This window comes from Merops nubicus, unplaced genomic scaffold, assembly GCF_000691845.1.
Source record: "Merops nubicus isolate BGI_N331 unplaced genomic scaffold, ASM69184v1 scaffold25, whole genome shotgun sequence".
Lineage (NCBI taxonomy): Eukaryota > Metazoa > Chordata > Aves > Coraciiformes > Meropidae > Merops > Merops nubicus.
In genome coordinates this window covers 99,952-114,608 of record NW_008611376.1, presented here as the reverse complement: position 1 = coordinate 114,608, position 14,657 = coordinate 99,952, and the positions used below count along the sequence as shown (strand labels likewise).

At 43.4% G+C, this 14,657-nt stretch overlaps 1 protein-coding gene across 1 annotated transcript in view; it reads right to left on the bottom strand.

The window, feature by feature from the left end:
• The window catches only part of EGFR (epidermal growth factor receptor), a 42,946-nt gene extending 38,283 nt beyond the window's left edge, over window positions 1-4,663 (bottom strand). The window contains exons 1-4 of the mRNA XM_008941172.1: window positions 4,514-4,663; window positions 2,882-3,068; window positions 2,053-2,187; window positions 217-285 (exon numbers count right to left, since the gene is read on the bottom strand). Of these exons, the coding sequence (XP_008939420.1) occupies window positions 217-285; window positions 2,053-2,187; window positions 2,882-3,068; window positions 4,514-4,594 (472 nt within the window). The 5' untranslated portion in view covers window positions 4,595-4,663. The remainder of the gene's footprint in view (window positions 1-216; window positions 286-2,052; window positions 2,188-2,881; window positions 3,069-4,513) is intronic.
• Window positions 4,664-14,657: the final 9,994 nt, after the last annotated feature.

Sequence of the window (14,657 nt, the reverse complement as noted above, 5' to 3'; positions counted from 1 at the left end):
ATGGCTGTCCTCCTCATCACTGTGCCAGAAGAGGCCACCATGTCCCTCCGTGGTGTGCTTCAAAGAGCCTCAGTGTAGCGGGATGCAGAGAAGGGCACGTGTGAAATACGTGTCCGTAATTTGAGCTTGACAGGTTAGTTTTACAGTAGGTAGAGATTTAGTAGGTCATGACACAAGTTATTTCTTAATTATTTCTTAATTAATCTACAGGCTTACATGTCTGGCAGTTCTGTTCACCAGGGCCCCAGCAGTGGTCTTCTGTGCAGTTTGGATGACATTTGGGACCTAAAACACCAGAGCAGAGTATTATGTTCTATAAATACAGACAACAACAACAACGTCACATGAGTGACGAGGCAAAAGACTTGAGCCTTGCTTCTTGATTGTGTTCTTGATAAATCAGGCAAGGGAGCACCTATATACCAGTGCTCAAAAATGTTGAAAGCTGAACTGTAAATCCTTACCGAAGGATTCATCTCTGTTTTCCTACGTGCACTTCTCCACACCTCTGAGCAAGCAAGTGCAACACCCAGTCAGTCTAGCTGACGAAAGAGGCATATTTTTCCCAGGAACAGGAATCTAAGCAACTGCCCGGCTGGCCCTTCTGCTGGAGTTTGCATGCAACAGCAAGTCACTGCTGCCTGTGGCCGGGCGTGTGCCAGCTGCTACCTACAGGCCACATGTAAATCAGTGTTTCTGAACAACATGGTTCTAAAAAGAAAACAAACCCAACTGGATTTGCAGGCAACTGCCAGCTACTCTGACCACAGAGCATTTCGAGTTGTCTGCCTTGTGGCAGAGGCACAATGACTCCTCGGTGTAGGACTATGTGGCCAATGGGCAATCAATGGAAAGATGGCAGGATGGACAGACACCTTGCCTGACCTTGAAGATTCAGTGCTGGGCTTTCCCACCCCTCCCCTCCTTACCCTTTTCTTTCTTTTTCTTTCTCTTAATGACAGGTGAAGTCCCAGCAAAAAAACTTACTTTTGATTACAGGATTGTTATTAAAACCATAAACGGCCATCTAAGCAGATTAATCTGGAATTCACTATATTTAAGAGGCATTTCCTACTAGAGTGATTCTTCTTGCTAATGACACACGATACTCTCCCCATCCCCCCATCAAATAGCTGAACAAATGCCAATAGTTGTCCAAGAGCTGATTGATTTGGTGAGGGACCAAACAACTTTTCTTTTTTCTCTTTTTTTTTTTTTCCAGTTGAAAAGTTAAAGGTCAACATTTCTGTGGAGTTCAGAGCCAAACTGCTGTGCTGACTCGTATCGTTCACAACCCCCTGATTACGCTAGGGCTTCACAGAAAAATATATCAACACAGAAGCTATTAGCTCTCAGACAGTTATGCAACTTGAAGAAGATAAAGAAAATAGGTTTTCCCGCCAATTTACTGTGCCAGAAATGAAAATAAACTCTCCTTTCTATGAAATAACTGGGGAATTTACAAGGGACTCAGAAGGCTGAAGGATTAGCTTGAGCTCACTCAAAGCAGATGCTGCACAAACTTCTAAATACACACTCATCTCCCTGCTGATCTGAAGCATCAGATTTATCTTCCTGTTTATCATGAATTTTGCAAGGATATTTTGTGCAGCCCAAACCACCAGAGTTTTTATGGCACTCAACTTGGACCTTAGTACTAAAAAGGCTTCAAATCCCACAGTAACCCCATGAAGGTACCCATATGGGTTTTCTAGACCAGAGCCTTATATTGTAAACAGAAAATTGCTGGAAAGCAAACAATTGCTTGTTATTCTGAGCTGTCTTTGAAGAAACATATACAGAGGGTACTGTCTGAAACCAAGAGAATCTTTCCCAAGAACTTTCCTGAGCTATGAATTAAAGACCTAACCACCATGAAAAATTATATCTTAGGCTAGTGGTGAAGAAATTAAAGGGCTTCTCTTGGAACAGGGCTTGGTTGCCCCACATCCAGGAACTGGTGGACCTGAAACACACCACATAAACGACTAGGTGTTTGTTCTTCTCTCTGTAACAGGCGAGGGTACAGCATTTTTATAAGTTAACACTCACAAGAAGACAGGTTGCTTGCAAATTCAAGCACTGTGAGAGGCTTCTTGCTTGTATCAATGATGTCATTCCAGAGAACAGTGTCCATGTTGCACAGTTTGGGGTTGTTGCTGATTTTAACACCTCCATTGAGAATTTCTGTCACAGAAGGGAAAAAAAATGGTAAGTGAAGCAAACTGCCTAAGTCTTCTGTTTCTGATCTAAACAAAGAGAAATAAAACACATTTCTTTGCCTCAGTCACACTACGTTGACAGAAAAGGACAATCTGCAGAGCACCAGCACTCCTGAGGGTGCAGCTAACAACAGCTCAGACTGACAGGTTCCAGAGGGCTGGATGCTGTTGGATGTCATTAAGATGCCACCACATGTAGCCTTCTGCTTGGTGCCACCTCCAGAAGCCACTGCACTCAGCAGATATGCCACTGCTGGTGTGTAGAGCCAGAGACCGCCAGCCAGAGACCATGTAAGACCTTAACCCACATACCACCAGCTCCACAGGAATTCAACAGAAAATACTGACGTGCATGTGCTGGAATCAAATAATGCAAAATAATGAATGGATATTTCTTTAACCATTTTGAGGACATGAATCCCACCATATTGTTGATGCTTTGGATTTTCTGGATCTTATGAACTCTCTTCATCTTTTGAAGAAGGCTAGATAGCAGGAAAGCAAGTAGGAAACTGGGAAACTACATTCAAATCCTTGTTTTTAAAACAGGATTGGTGGCATGTGACTTTGAGAGGATATCTTCCATCAGCTCTTGGTACCAATACCCTAACAGCTGAAGTCTGCATTAGAGATACCTCCACCCCTTGCCCTTGTCTCACCTGACAGGCGTTTCATCGGCAGCTCTCGAAGTCCCTGTGTTTTATTCATGTGGTAATTGGATAAAACTGCCAGGGCGTAAGAGTTGTCATACAGCACATTGCCTCGGATTATCTGCAGGTTTTCCAGGGGAATGACATCCACCATGTTAAGTGCAATGAGCACATAGCCTGCAACCTCCTGTATTGTCTGAGAGAACAGCAGAAACAAGAGGCTTAGTACACAGCACCCTTCTACCCCTGACAGAGTCGATTCCCTCCTCCCACCCCTCCAATCCACTGTCTTTCAGTTTTAAGGAACTCTAAACCACTTCATCTAATTAAAAAAAAAAAAAAAAATCAAAACACCCAAGAACAAGAAAGGACGACGTGGAAAACTTTGTTGTTTAGGCAGGTATGCACTGACCCTTGGTCCACCTTACCCCTTTACTGTCCCTGAGCAAGGGCAAGTGCCTAGCTGATGCAGGAAAACAGGACAGGCATGTATGATATGGCAACCAAGTGTGATGCTTCTCCTGAACACTCGCCCAGCCTCCAATCACTGGCAGTGCAGAGACACCATGTGATTGAGACCTTTACACTCTCTCTTTTGTGCCCCTTCTTTTGTGGATCCTCCAATGCTTAGCAGAGGACAAAGACAGGAAACCATCTCTCTCTTAAGCACTACATAGTTACGGGACATGAGGAAAAATGAAGCACTGTCCCTGGAGGTAAGTTGATTCCTGCTTTGTACTGTGAAACGTGTGCATTTCTATCTCCTGCAGAAATCAACACAAATGAAAAACCCTCAGACTACCACCTAGGATATTTTTCAACTCTATGAAGACCACAAGTGATTTTGTGGGAAACGTGTTATGTTCCTGGGCCACTGAGCTCCATGGTCAATTTGTGCTTTGGAAAGAAAAATGATACAAATAAGATGGCACTACCATCATATTTATAACCCACAGTCTGAAACATCCCTTTTCTGATGTTCTAACTTAGAATGTGTAAATATTTTTTTTTCCTCTTTCTTTGTTCCCTGAGGAAGAAAGCTCACACAAAGAGGTTACTCCTTTAAATCCAGAGGACTGACCTCTTCATTCAATTCTACTATATAAGAGCTCTTGATACCAGACGTACACTTCTGTCATAAAACTTTCTTTCCTCTCATCTTTCTTTGAAAATCTCCTAATCTGACAACTAGGCACATCAAAACCAATGCATGTAAAAGTCCTTCTTTAAAAAGTATAACTGAAGTGTGATGCTATTGCTGCTGGTGGCAGCCTGGCAGCGGGGGAGCAGAGCTGTACCCCTCACCTGGTCTCTGCTGGTGGAGAACCTCTGAGGAATGAGGTAGTGGGTAAGAATCTGATAATATTAGTAAATAAGCAGCAGCCCATCTGCACAGCAGCCAGCATATGTTGGCATATGATGCTTGAAAAACTGTTTCTCAAAGTACTTGATTTAGTACAGTAGGGCTGAGGGTATCCTGCAGCCGACAGGTATGCTGAGACTGATCTGCAATTTCTCTGAGATTAGCTGGCTATGTTTTTTGCATCACCACAGAATTTCACAGGTAGCTCACCCTTTGCAATTAAAAAATGCAGCAAGGTTCCTTTAGCAAGGAAGGCCACATTGGCCAAGAACACTAACCTTCAGGAAAGAGAGGTCACGATTGTGCTCCACGTACGTGATCTCCAGGTTGCTCAGTACCACTTCACAGTTGTTGTACATCCTCTGCAGGCTGGTGAAATGGTCTTCCACATGTCCCAGCTGGGTCAGCTTGTTATTTGTCCCTTGGCAAACTGTGGAGGAAAGAAGAAAGCTCCATGAAGGAAAGCAAGAATAAGTACAGGATAGAGACTAATTGCCCACCTATGGCCACAGTAAGCGAGGCATTAGCAGAGAGTCATAAGAAAGAAAATGTTATCTTCCATGACTCTAAGGGCAATAGCACAGGGAGCATGTGACACTTCCCAAGCACAGAGATGCACCAGAATTGAGAGCTGGAATAACCCTCCATCACTGCGTGTTCTATAAAAAAACTGGAAGATGAGACTTTTGTACATAAGAAGCACTAGTTTTCTGTATCACAAATGTTAACTCAGTTCTTGAGGACAGGGCATTGATACAGTGGCATCAGATAGTACTGAAAGTGGTGTGCTGGCAGGTATCACCAGAGGCAATTTCCCTGAGAACCCACTTAAAATAATTTGGGGGCACTGGATCTCCTTGTAAGCTCGGTGGGAAGGAGCAGGGGTTTGCTGCAGGAACTCTTACACTACAAGCCTGGGTTTTAAGAGCAAACTAAACCTCCAGAGCTCACACATCCCTTGCCACTCTGACATTTTGGGAGTATGACAGGAGTATGACAGCTTTGGCACACAAATCCACCAAAGCCTGCTTTTCTGGTGAGGAAGGAAGCAATGCCACACAGAGCAGCACTGCGATTACAAACAGTTAGAATGGCACCTCAAATTCTATTATCTTGCTTTACTAAACCTAGAAAAACTGACAAAAATTATCACCGCTGTACTGGATTGCAACAGAAGAGCAAAATGCAAATTGCTTTAAAGAAATAAAATGACCTACGCAAGCCCCAGAAACCCTGTACTCTTGCAGTCATTCCCTGGGCTACTGCTACACAGCTAAAATTAAAACATCTCTGAGTTAGGCTAATACAGAGGAAAGAAGAATGATACAGAAGGCAACACAGTAAAAAAATTCACAACACCTTCCATGTGGAAAGCTTCAGCCCAACTTTGTTCTTTCTGTGGGAGCCCAAGGAGGCCATTATCTCATGGTCTCTACAACACAACCCCAGTCTGACCTCATGGCTTTCTGTAACACACTGAAAGAACTGCATTCTTTTAACTTGGAGAAAATAATAAATGAAATTATAGCTTTGCAGAGTCATAACTGCTGTAAGCACCAGCAACACCATTTACATGGGGTGCTGTGAAGCAAATAAAAAAAGACTTGACAAAGCTGGAAATAAGTTTCTGAGCCAGTAATATAAGATAACACCTGTTGAAGATTTACTGAACAATTGATGTTTTATTAGTTGGAAAAATAACTCAATAAGAAGCGATAAAAACACACTTATCAATCGTCAAAACCATTTGCTGAACATGTGTTGCTTCTCAGCAGAGTCATCACCATTAAAAAGGTATAGTGATAACAGATTAAAGACTTCATCCATGTTTAAAGCAAGGCTATGCACTCACATTCCTCAGTTATTTCTCATTCCATGTTTAGATAAACATTATGGGGCTTGGGATCAGAGTGGAAACTGCTAGTAAGTGGGGACAGTTTAACAGGGGCTATGATTACACCATCTAAGCTGCTTGTTACTACATGAGACTCAAGTGTAGAAAATGACCCTTTTTACATTTGCCTTGAATTTCTGTAACAGTAGATGAATGTCTACGTAGGATTTTCTGCTCCCATTTCAAACTTAACAGTTTCAATGTGCTCATGCTTAAAATTTGTACTTGTCACTTTCTGCCTTGAGTATGAGGACCACAAATTATCAGCCAGAGTCACTGGAGGGATCTTACTCTGTGGAGCGGTGACTTTTTGAAGGCAGAAAGTTAGAAATATTGTCATATCTCTGTCTGTCCTGGAAAATGTTTTGTTGTTGGGAATAGGGGTGAAGAGGCTTTGAACAGATTGGAAAAGTCAAAGGATGCTTTGAGAAGTCAAGGATGCTTTTTCCTTCCAAGCAAGGAAAAAGCTGGTAATAACAGATTCTCAAAGGGTTCAAAACCACCTCAGATGCTCAGTTTAGTCATCTCAGATCAGACCTCTAAAATGGTGTGATTTTGAAAGGCACTGAAATACAATGCAAGAGCAGGTGCAGCTTAGACAGCTCACAGAAATACCTGTTATAGTCTTCAGGGTCCCCAATAGCCTGATGCTCTCACTGGGACTCCAGTGTCAACAGCAAAGATCTGCCCTGGTTCTCAAGACTGGCCCTCTGCACAAGCTGCAGTGTCTATCCTACATCTGAACCAAAGGAAGGGTGGAAGGAGGAGCTTTCTCTGGCAGCATCCTCCTGGCCACCTGTGCTCACGATCAACTCTAGACAGTTTGGCATTTGTACAACCAAGCAGTCCAGCTCACTGAAACAAGCCCTAGGAGAAACTGCACACATTTGAACGTGCTTCCCTTGAGATCAGGTAAGTGTTGGAGCTCTGAACTTGGGTCAGCTGTCTCGAGGAACACAGACTTTTCACTGCTTACTAGGTCAGGGCTGATAGAGCAGGCAGAGAGCATGGTTATTCTTGCACTTCGCCTTCTCTCTCTCCCATGGGGCTGCTCAGTGAACTATGCCAAACAGTCGACTCAAGCTACAAATAATGCAGAATAATAAATAAATAAATGGACAGAGGGTATTTTTAGCTCAGGAAAGTGCACTGACTTGGTTCACCATGGTGCCCTATGAACTGCTGCACTGGAAACAGCTCTGAGGACACTGAGGAGGCAGGAGCAAATAGTTGAGAGAAGGAGCTTGCCAGCTTGTGAAGCTGCACAGGGAATCCCAGAGATAATGAGCTCTGAAGAGGCTTCAGGTTGGTCCTCTGGGATTTACTTTCTTTCCTTGTTCTGTAAACAGAGAGCATTTTGATGGCTCTCTACCAAAGAAGTCTTAAGCCACATGCAAAATGACTTGTCCCCTCCATCAGGTTCATCACATCCTCTATGCAGTAAACAAATATTGATGAGAAGTTAAGATCCAGAGAGCAAAAGAAAATGGGTGCTGCTGTTAAGATCTTAACAGTGTATGGCTAGCACCAGTCAGACCACCCTGTAAGAGCTCTCCCCTCACACAGGACTTTTTGTTTGTTCAAAGAGATACAAGGCCAAATCCTTGTTTGTTACGAAGAGATCGAGGTCTAAGTACATCCAAAAGGTGAACGTTTACCAAAAGAGAACCTGGGTCATAAGCAGTATATGCTGAGCAAATAAAACTCAAATCAAACACAGCAAGGTAACACCCTGCAGCAGTACTACTGAACTCAGGCAAAGGTGCTGAATAATTTCCCAACAAGAACTTTTGGAAAGAAAAGCAAATGGCCTGCTTGCACCTGATGAACAACACCATTCCTGCAATTTCTGTGCTTACAAAAACTGTGTTCTGAAAAGATACATGCTATAATTATCTGTGTACAACACCACAGTGTGAATGCCACTCTGGCCAGAGGCAAAAGCACAGACAATGAAGTGCTTGCCTCACTCCACAGAGTTTTAAGTGGGACCTGCATGCTTGAGTGGATGGATTATATTTTGCTTTAGCCTCTGTTAAGCTTGACCTGTTTGCTCTCCAAAGGATAGATTTTGATGCCACTTACATTGAGGATACACTTTTGTTTCCTTGTGTAGCCAGCACTGTCCACCTTCTGGAGTCAGTGAAGGGTATGGATACTTGTGTGGTGCTGCTGGGGGCTATGGTAGTGTGTACCATAAAATACATGTCTCATATGGACACTTACACATGGCTGCAACACATTTCAGCTATAAAGGAGAGATGAAAATACCAGAGAAGTTTCCTGATGAAAACTCAGGGAGAGAATGTCCCTGACCAGTAGAAAAGCTGCGATCCAGAACCAAACTTCAGTGTACAGGCAGATCCCTAACAGATGAAAGCTTTGCTCTTATCTGTGATGTTAATGTAATAAAAATACAGCCAGTCTGGGAAGTTCTGACACAGAGAGGCTGTCCCAGGAGGCTGCTGTCTGCAGCACTGCTGAGAGTGGGGCTCTCCTGTCCCAGCCTGAGTGACCCATCAGACCCCCAGAGCCCCAGCCATCACCCTTATGATGTGGAGGCAACCCAAAAAGTCTTGCAGGCCAGAAGCATGGGATTACCACTGCAAAGCATTTTATTTCTATGATACTGCTCTTAGCACACATGCTGCACTTCCTAAATGCCAAAGTGATGTTGATCTTGAATCAGTTACAGTATTACTTCAGCAGACAGCCTAAAAAAAATGCAGATATTGCTGAAGAGAGACAAAATGTCAGGTGCTGTATAAGACAGAAGTAATCAAAGAGCTGAAGAAAGAGGCACATTGTACTGATAGATGCAAACTCGTTGCATTTTAGTGCTTATGAGAACTGTAGTGTTGGCTGCCAGCTCCTAAAATCCTCTCTGTCCACAGACATGCTTGCTCCCCTTCTCTGCCTCAGACTTGGCCTTAAAAGGAATATTTCTAGGTGATGCAAATAGGTTCACCCTCTGCAACCCTGTGCTCCTTGGCCTTTTTTTTTTTTCTTTTGCAGCCCAAAGAAGTGGAGTGAAACCAAAGCATTTCCTAAATAGCATTTTCCTCAAGTGATGGTAGGGAGACAAAGAGCATCTGCCCAGCTGTAACACTAAGCGACTCTATTCTCCTAAATCCATAGAAGCTCAGATTAAACAAAGTGGTCCCTGCAGCAATTGCCCTGATACAAGTGAAATCTGTTTTCATCTTTTCCCCAGAAAATCTCTTATTACTGAAACCCCAATCCAATCCCTCATATTTGTCCCAGACTTGGGAAAAACCCCAGAGAATGCTTTGAAAACAAATTATCAGCAATCCCCAAATAATCAGCTGTAGTCTCCCTGCAGCTCTGACAGACACATCAAAATAATAACTCACCAAGGAACTTTGAGACACTCAAGTCCATTTCCCTGCTGCATATATCACTTATAACTCTATATGCCCTGGCATAATAAATTTATGTATTTTTTCTGCACGTTTTCCAGCCCTAATTGATAAGAATATGAAAGTTGCAAACAAGAAGTATCTGTTTAATCTGACAGCAGATTTATAAATATACCTCTTTCCTCTCTCGCTGGAAGTAAATTTCAGTTTTGAGATTTTTTTTTTTTAAGGTATTTAATGGAAGAGCAACATCTTCCTGGGCATTTGGTCCAGTTACAAAGCTGACTGCAAGCCAAGAGACTTAATGGTACTTGGTGTCCTACCATCACTGCTGCCCACAAACAATTCACCTTAACCAGAGCATGAGGGGGAGGGGGGGGGAACCACAATCCAACAACTTTCAAGTGAAGTGGAATACTTTTGTAAGAAATACTGCTTGATATGGGTCTGTACAGGCAATCACACCATCCCAAAACCCTGCTCCTCACACCCCTGGGGTTAGCCCTGCACAATGCATGGAGCATCCTGGCCATGCCCCGCACCTCCCTAGGAGGAAAACTGTTTCCCCCTGGTAAGGACTACCACTGACCTTCACCTAATGGGACCTCAGGAATTAAATTAACGTCCTTGTGTCGTTCAAACCCAAATCTGCATGACATCAACTATAAGAGCAGATCCTGTACATCAGGTAATTTGTTTAGCCAACTGCAAAGCATTCCCTTACAGCTATTGAAGAGATCCACATAACCTACTGGGGAAACCAAAAAAGTGCAGCTACTACTGTCAAATGGTCAAAATAATGGCATTTAAGTACTAGAAGTACTAGAGCAGGCAGGACATTCCTCATCACAACTAACCTAATTTCTGATAGCATGAATCATGTAATGTTTTCCTTAAAGAAAACAGGGTATAAAATGTCAGAGGTTGGAAAAAGAAAGCAATATTATGTTATATGTGATTAACCATTTAAATAGAAACACTTCTATTCACCAGCTCCTCAACACTACAGAGAGATGTGATGGAGAAATTTCAGTATTACTGGGTTGAGTGAGTTTTACAGATCAGATAAGAATTTAAAGAGAGAGGAATTTCCACGTGACACAAAAAGAAAACTAAATCTCCTGTGATGTGCTGTGGGAAGTTACCGAAAGGAAAGGAAAAGCTAGAAAAGAGGTGAGGAGTACAAACAGTGCTCAGACACGGGCAGATGTTTTCCCTTGAGAACTGTGGTTGCAAACATATAATGCCTTAAAAAGTCCCATTTCAGCTTAACAGCAGCAGCATTTGGGCACTGGAAATGCTGCCACAGAGGATAGTAATTTTTGCACATATTCAAATACTAAAACACTGTGAAAAACAGGCTTGTGTGGCTCTGCTAAGCCCCTGCTCAAACAATGTGGTTTAGAGTAATGCATTTACTGAGACTGATTCCAACTTTTAGACACAGTGGGAACAAAACAGCAACACAGCTCTTAAAAATACTTAGATGGAAACTGTAATTGCAAAAGTGACCCAAAACTAACACTGTAGTGGAGAAAAAAAGAATATGCCTAAAGGGAAAGCTTTCCCAGATGGCTCCTTATTTCTCTTTACTTGACAAAAGCAACTTTTCCAGCTAAATCTAATTTTACCTTTCCCTTGCTCTGGTTAGGAGTGGAGACCTGACCTCAGATGGCTGAAGTTAGGTCTTGATTGTGAAGGAGGCAGAGTGATAGTTGGATGGCATGATTGCTAGCAAGTGGCTTCACCCAAAGGAACAAATATCCATATACAAACCAGCTGGCTCCTGAACGAAGACCTCTCCATACTCAGAGCAATTCTGACAACAAAAGATTCAGCCTTATTAATTCCCTAGGGTAGTTTTTCCCTCCACCCCAATATCATCTAGTAATATTTCAATTTTTCTTCTCTGCTGCCATTATTTAATTCAGCATGTATCTTCATTAATCCTCCAGATTAAGGCCAAATAGGGATGTGCTGAAATCAGTCTTCCCACTGACTTCAATGTGAATGGGATGGGGGATTAAATTCTTCTCTCACTGACATCACTGTAAATTTGGAGCAAGTACAAGGACAGGGAGAGCTGGCCCAGCGTTTGAGCTTTCCCCTCCAAATACCTTAGAATGCAACTGTGGGAGGGATACAGACAGATTCTGTAAATACTGGCAGAATGTCAAAGAAATGGGAATTGTCACACTGCAGTTTTATACAGTTTAGGAAAAGCTGTTTTTCTAAAGGCAGATAATAGGTGGGGGTTCTTGGAGAGGATGTTTCTAGCAGCATACTGAAAGATAACCCGGGTTTACATCAGTTTTCTTCACGTGGCTTTGTCAGAGGTCTGCAAGAAGACACTGTATCACTGCTAGTGATGCCTGCAGATGACACAAACGTTGCCAGGGTTCTCAGGAACAAAGAGGGACAGATGACCTGAACAGGCCTCTTTGTATAATTTAGGAAAATAAGCCTTTAACATTATTTGAACTATAGCCAAAGGCAATGTCTTACATCAAAGACTGCAGAACACATACTAGACAGAAAATGGGCCACTGAGATGCAATTGCCCTGAAAAGGGCTCGGGGATAATCAGAGGTGACCAGTGCACCGCTTGACGCAACAGAAAACCACAACTGCTGGGTGCATGGGTGGGAAAAGGCCAAGTGAGGGGATGCAGGAGCCAGCATTAATGGCCAGTAGTGCCTGGCATGCCCTGGAGCAGCACCATCTGCACTAGAGGGCTCTCCTCTCCCAACAAAGCAGGTGATCTCCATGCCCAACAGCACTGGGATGCTCCACTTGGGCTTCAACCCTTCACCAAGCTGCATTTCAGCCCACAACCCCATCAAATGACCAACAGCTAGTGTTGTATGACTTTGCTTTGAGATTTGCAGGTTTTTCTTGAGAATTATGGCTGGAAAGTCAAGCTCCCCAAGATGGAACACTTCTTCTATGAGGAAAGGCTGAGAGAGTTGGGTTGTTCAGCCTGGAGAAGAGAAGGCTCTGGGGAGATCTTACTGTGGCCTTTCAGTACTTCAGAAGGGCCTATAAGATGGGGACAGTATTTTTAGTAGGGCTAGTAGCAAGAGGACAAGAGGTAATGGTTTTAAACTAAAAGGTGGTAAATTTAGACTAGATGTAAGGAAGGAATTTCTTACACTGAGGGTGGTGAAACACTGGCAGGCGTTACCCAGAGAGGTGGTAGAACCCCTGTCCCTGGAAAAAAATCAAGGTCAGGTTGGACAGGGCTCCGAGCAACCTGCTGTAGTGGAAGATGTCCCTGCCCATGGCGGGGGAGTTGGAACTAAATGACATTTAAAGGTCCCTTCAAACCCCAAACATTCTGGTTCTGTTCACACCAGCAGCTGGGCTGGATTCTTTCCACAGGCACTCTTTTGGGAAGCTGTTATAAAGGAAGCCAAGAGCTTGCATGGGGCTCTCTCTCTGTTGAGCTGTTGCTTAAGGTCTATTGCAAGTGAAGTCACCAATGCACTCAAATAATGAGCTGTTTCTATGATTTATTAGTAAGGAAAGCTCAAGAATAAGGGAATGTCATATCTGTCGACCACTACGCAAACATTTGCACACATACATACACAAATTATAACAGTTGATACATTTTATATATGCCACTTAATAAATTTTGTACAGAAAACCACAGAGGCACTTTATTCCCCTTTTAAACTATCTTTATAGAAACTCAGGCCACACTGACTGTTTTATTTAAGTCAACACTGAGTCTGAGGTCCTCCCCCAGGAAGCTTCTTCATCTGAGCCCAACGGAGCAGGGTGATGAGCTTGGCCCCACAAATCAAGACCAGGATGGGCAAAGTGCTGAGTCCATGCCATAGCTTGCCATTTTTAGGCCTGTGGTTCCCTATGTACAGCAGAGTGACTGAAGATGAATGCTCTAAGGTGCAAAATGCAGCTCTTCAAGTCAAAATGCCATCTGCAGCTTAGACATCCAAGTGACCTACAGCATAGGGGAACACCACTGAGTGCTATGGAGAGGAATGAGTCTTTGAAAACCTCTGTAGAGGAACAAAAGGGAGGAGGGAAACGGAGTCAGTGGCATATTGGTAACACTGGATGGAAGGAAGTCCTGCCATCCCACTTACATTTGGTCTCCCAGGAGAAAGCATTGACCATGCCTGTGTTTCAGGACAGTCATTTTTATGCTGTGTGAAACCCACAGACTGAAGTAAGTTTGTCTCTGGAAGACAACTCCAAACAAGACCATGCGCGAGGCAAAAGACTCCGATGTCAGGGCCAGCAGGGTCTGTGCCCTCCAATGTTTTCCTCCAGTGATGGGTCCACCAGGTAGCCTCTGGCTAACAGCCCATGGCTGTGCCCTTCCTGCCCTCCAGCTTCACACACTGGTATAGCTACTACGCCCATCACAAGAAAGCCATACCCATCTAATGGGCAGAGCTCTGGAGTGGGAGAAGGGCTGTCATGCAGCCCCATCCAGGCCTAGGGACTCAGGCCTAGAAAGCAGCTTGGAGAAATGCAAAGGTTCTCATCATCCATGGTGAATTTTGTATTGCCATGTTGCTGCAAGTGGTGTAAAAGGCCTGCAGCAGGAAGCAGCCAAGAGACCTCTGACAATGGGCATGGCTCACCAAGCCTTTAATCTGGGGACACGTGTGGCAGGGGTGTGACATCTCAAGATCTGCACTGGGATATTTGGGAAAAAAAGTGGATGACAACGGCTATGCCAGCTTGTGCTCTGTGGTCTAAAAAAATTGCATTCTTCATTGTTGTTTGTTCTGGCAACGTCTACGGAGCAGCAGGATTTTATAGCACAATAAAAAGAAACTGAAGATGCGTGCCCGTGAAAACGTGGGACCAGTTTCTAGTTACATCAGCATTGAATTGTTTAAAATTGTTTCAAAATGAGTTAATTTCAGAAACAAAAGTTAAATGCATTAAATGACGCTGTGAACATCTTACCACGTGGGATTTCTGAAGACACTGCAATTGCTTAATTTCATTTGTGCCTCCCAATGAAATCACATTTTTGTTTAGTTATATTTAATCAACTCCTGTGTTGAAATAAGCCGTGGTGCTCACACATGTGCTTTTGGATCCCTCGAGGTGCAAATTCTATGTGAGTGCTCACACACTGAGTCAAAAACAGCAAGAGAGACTACA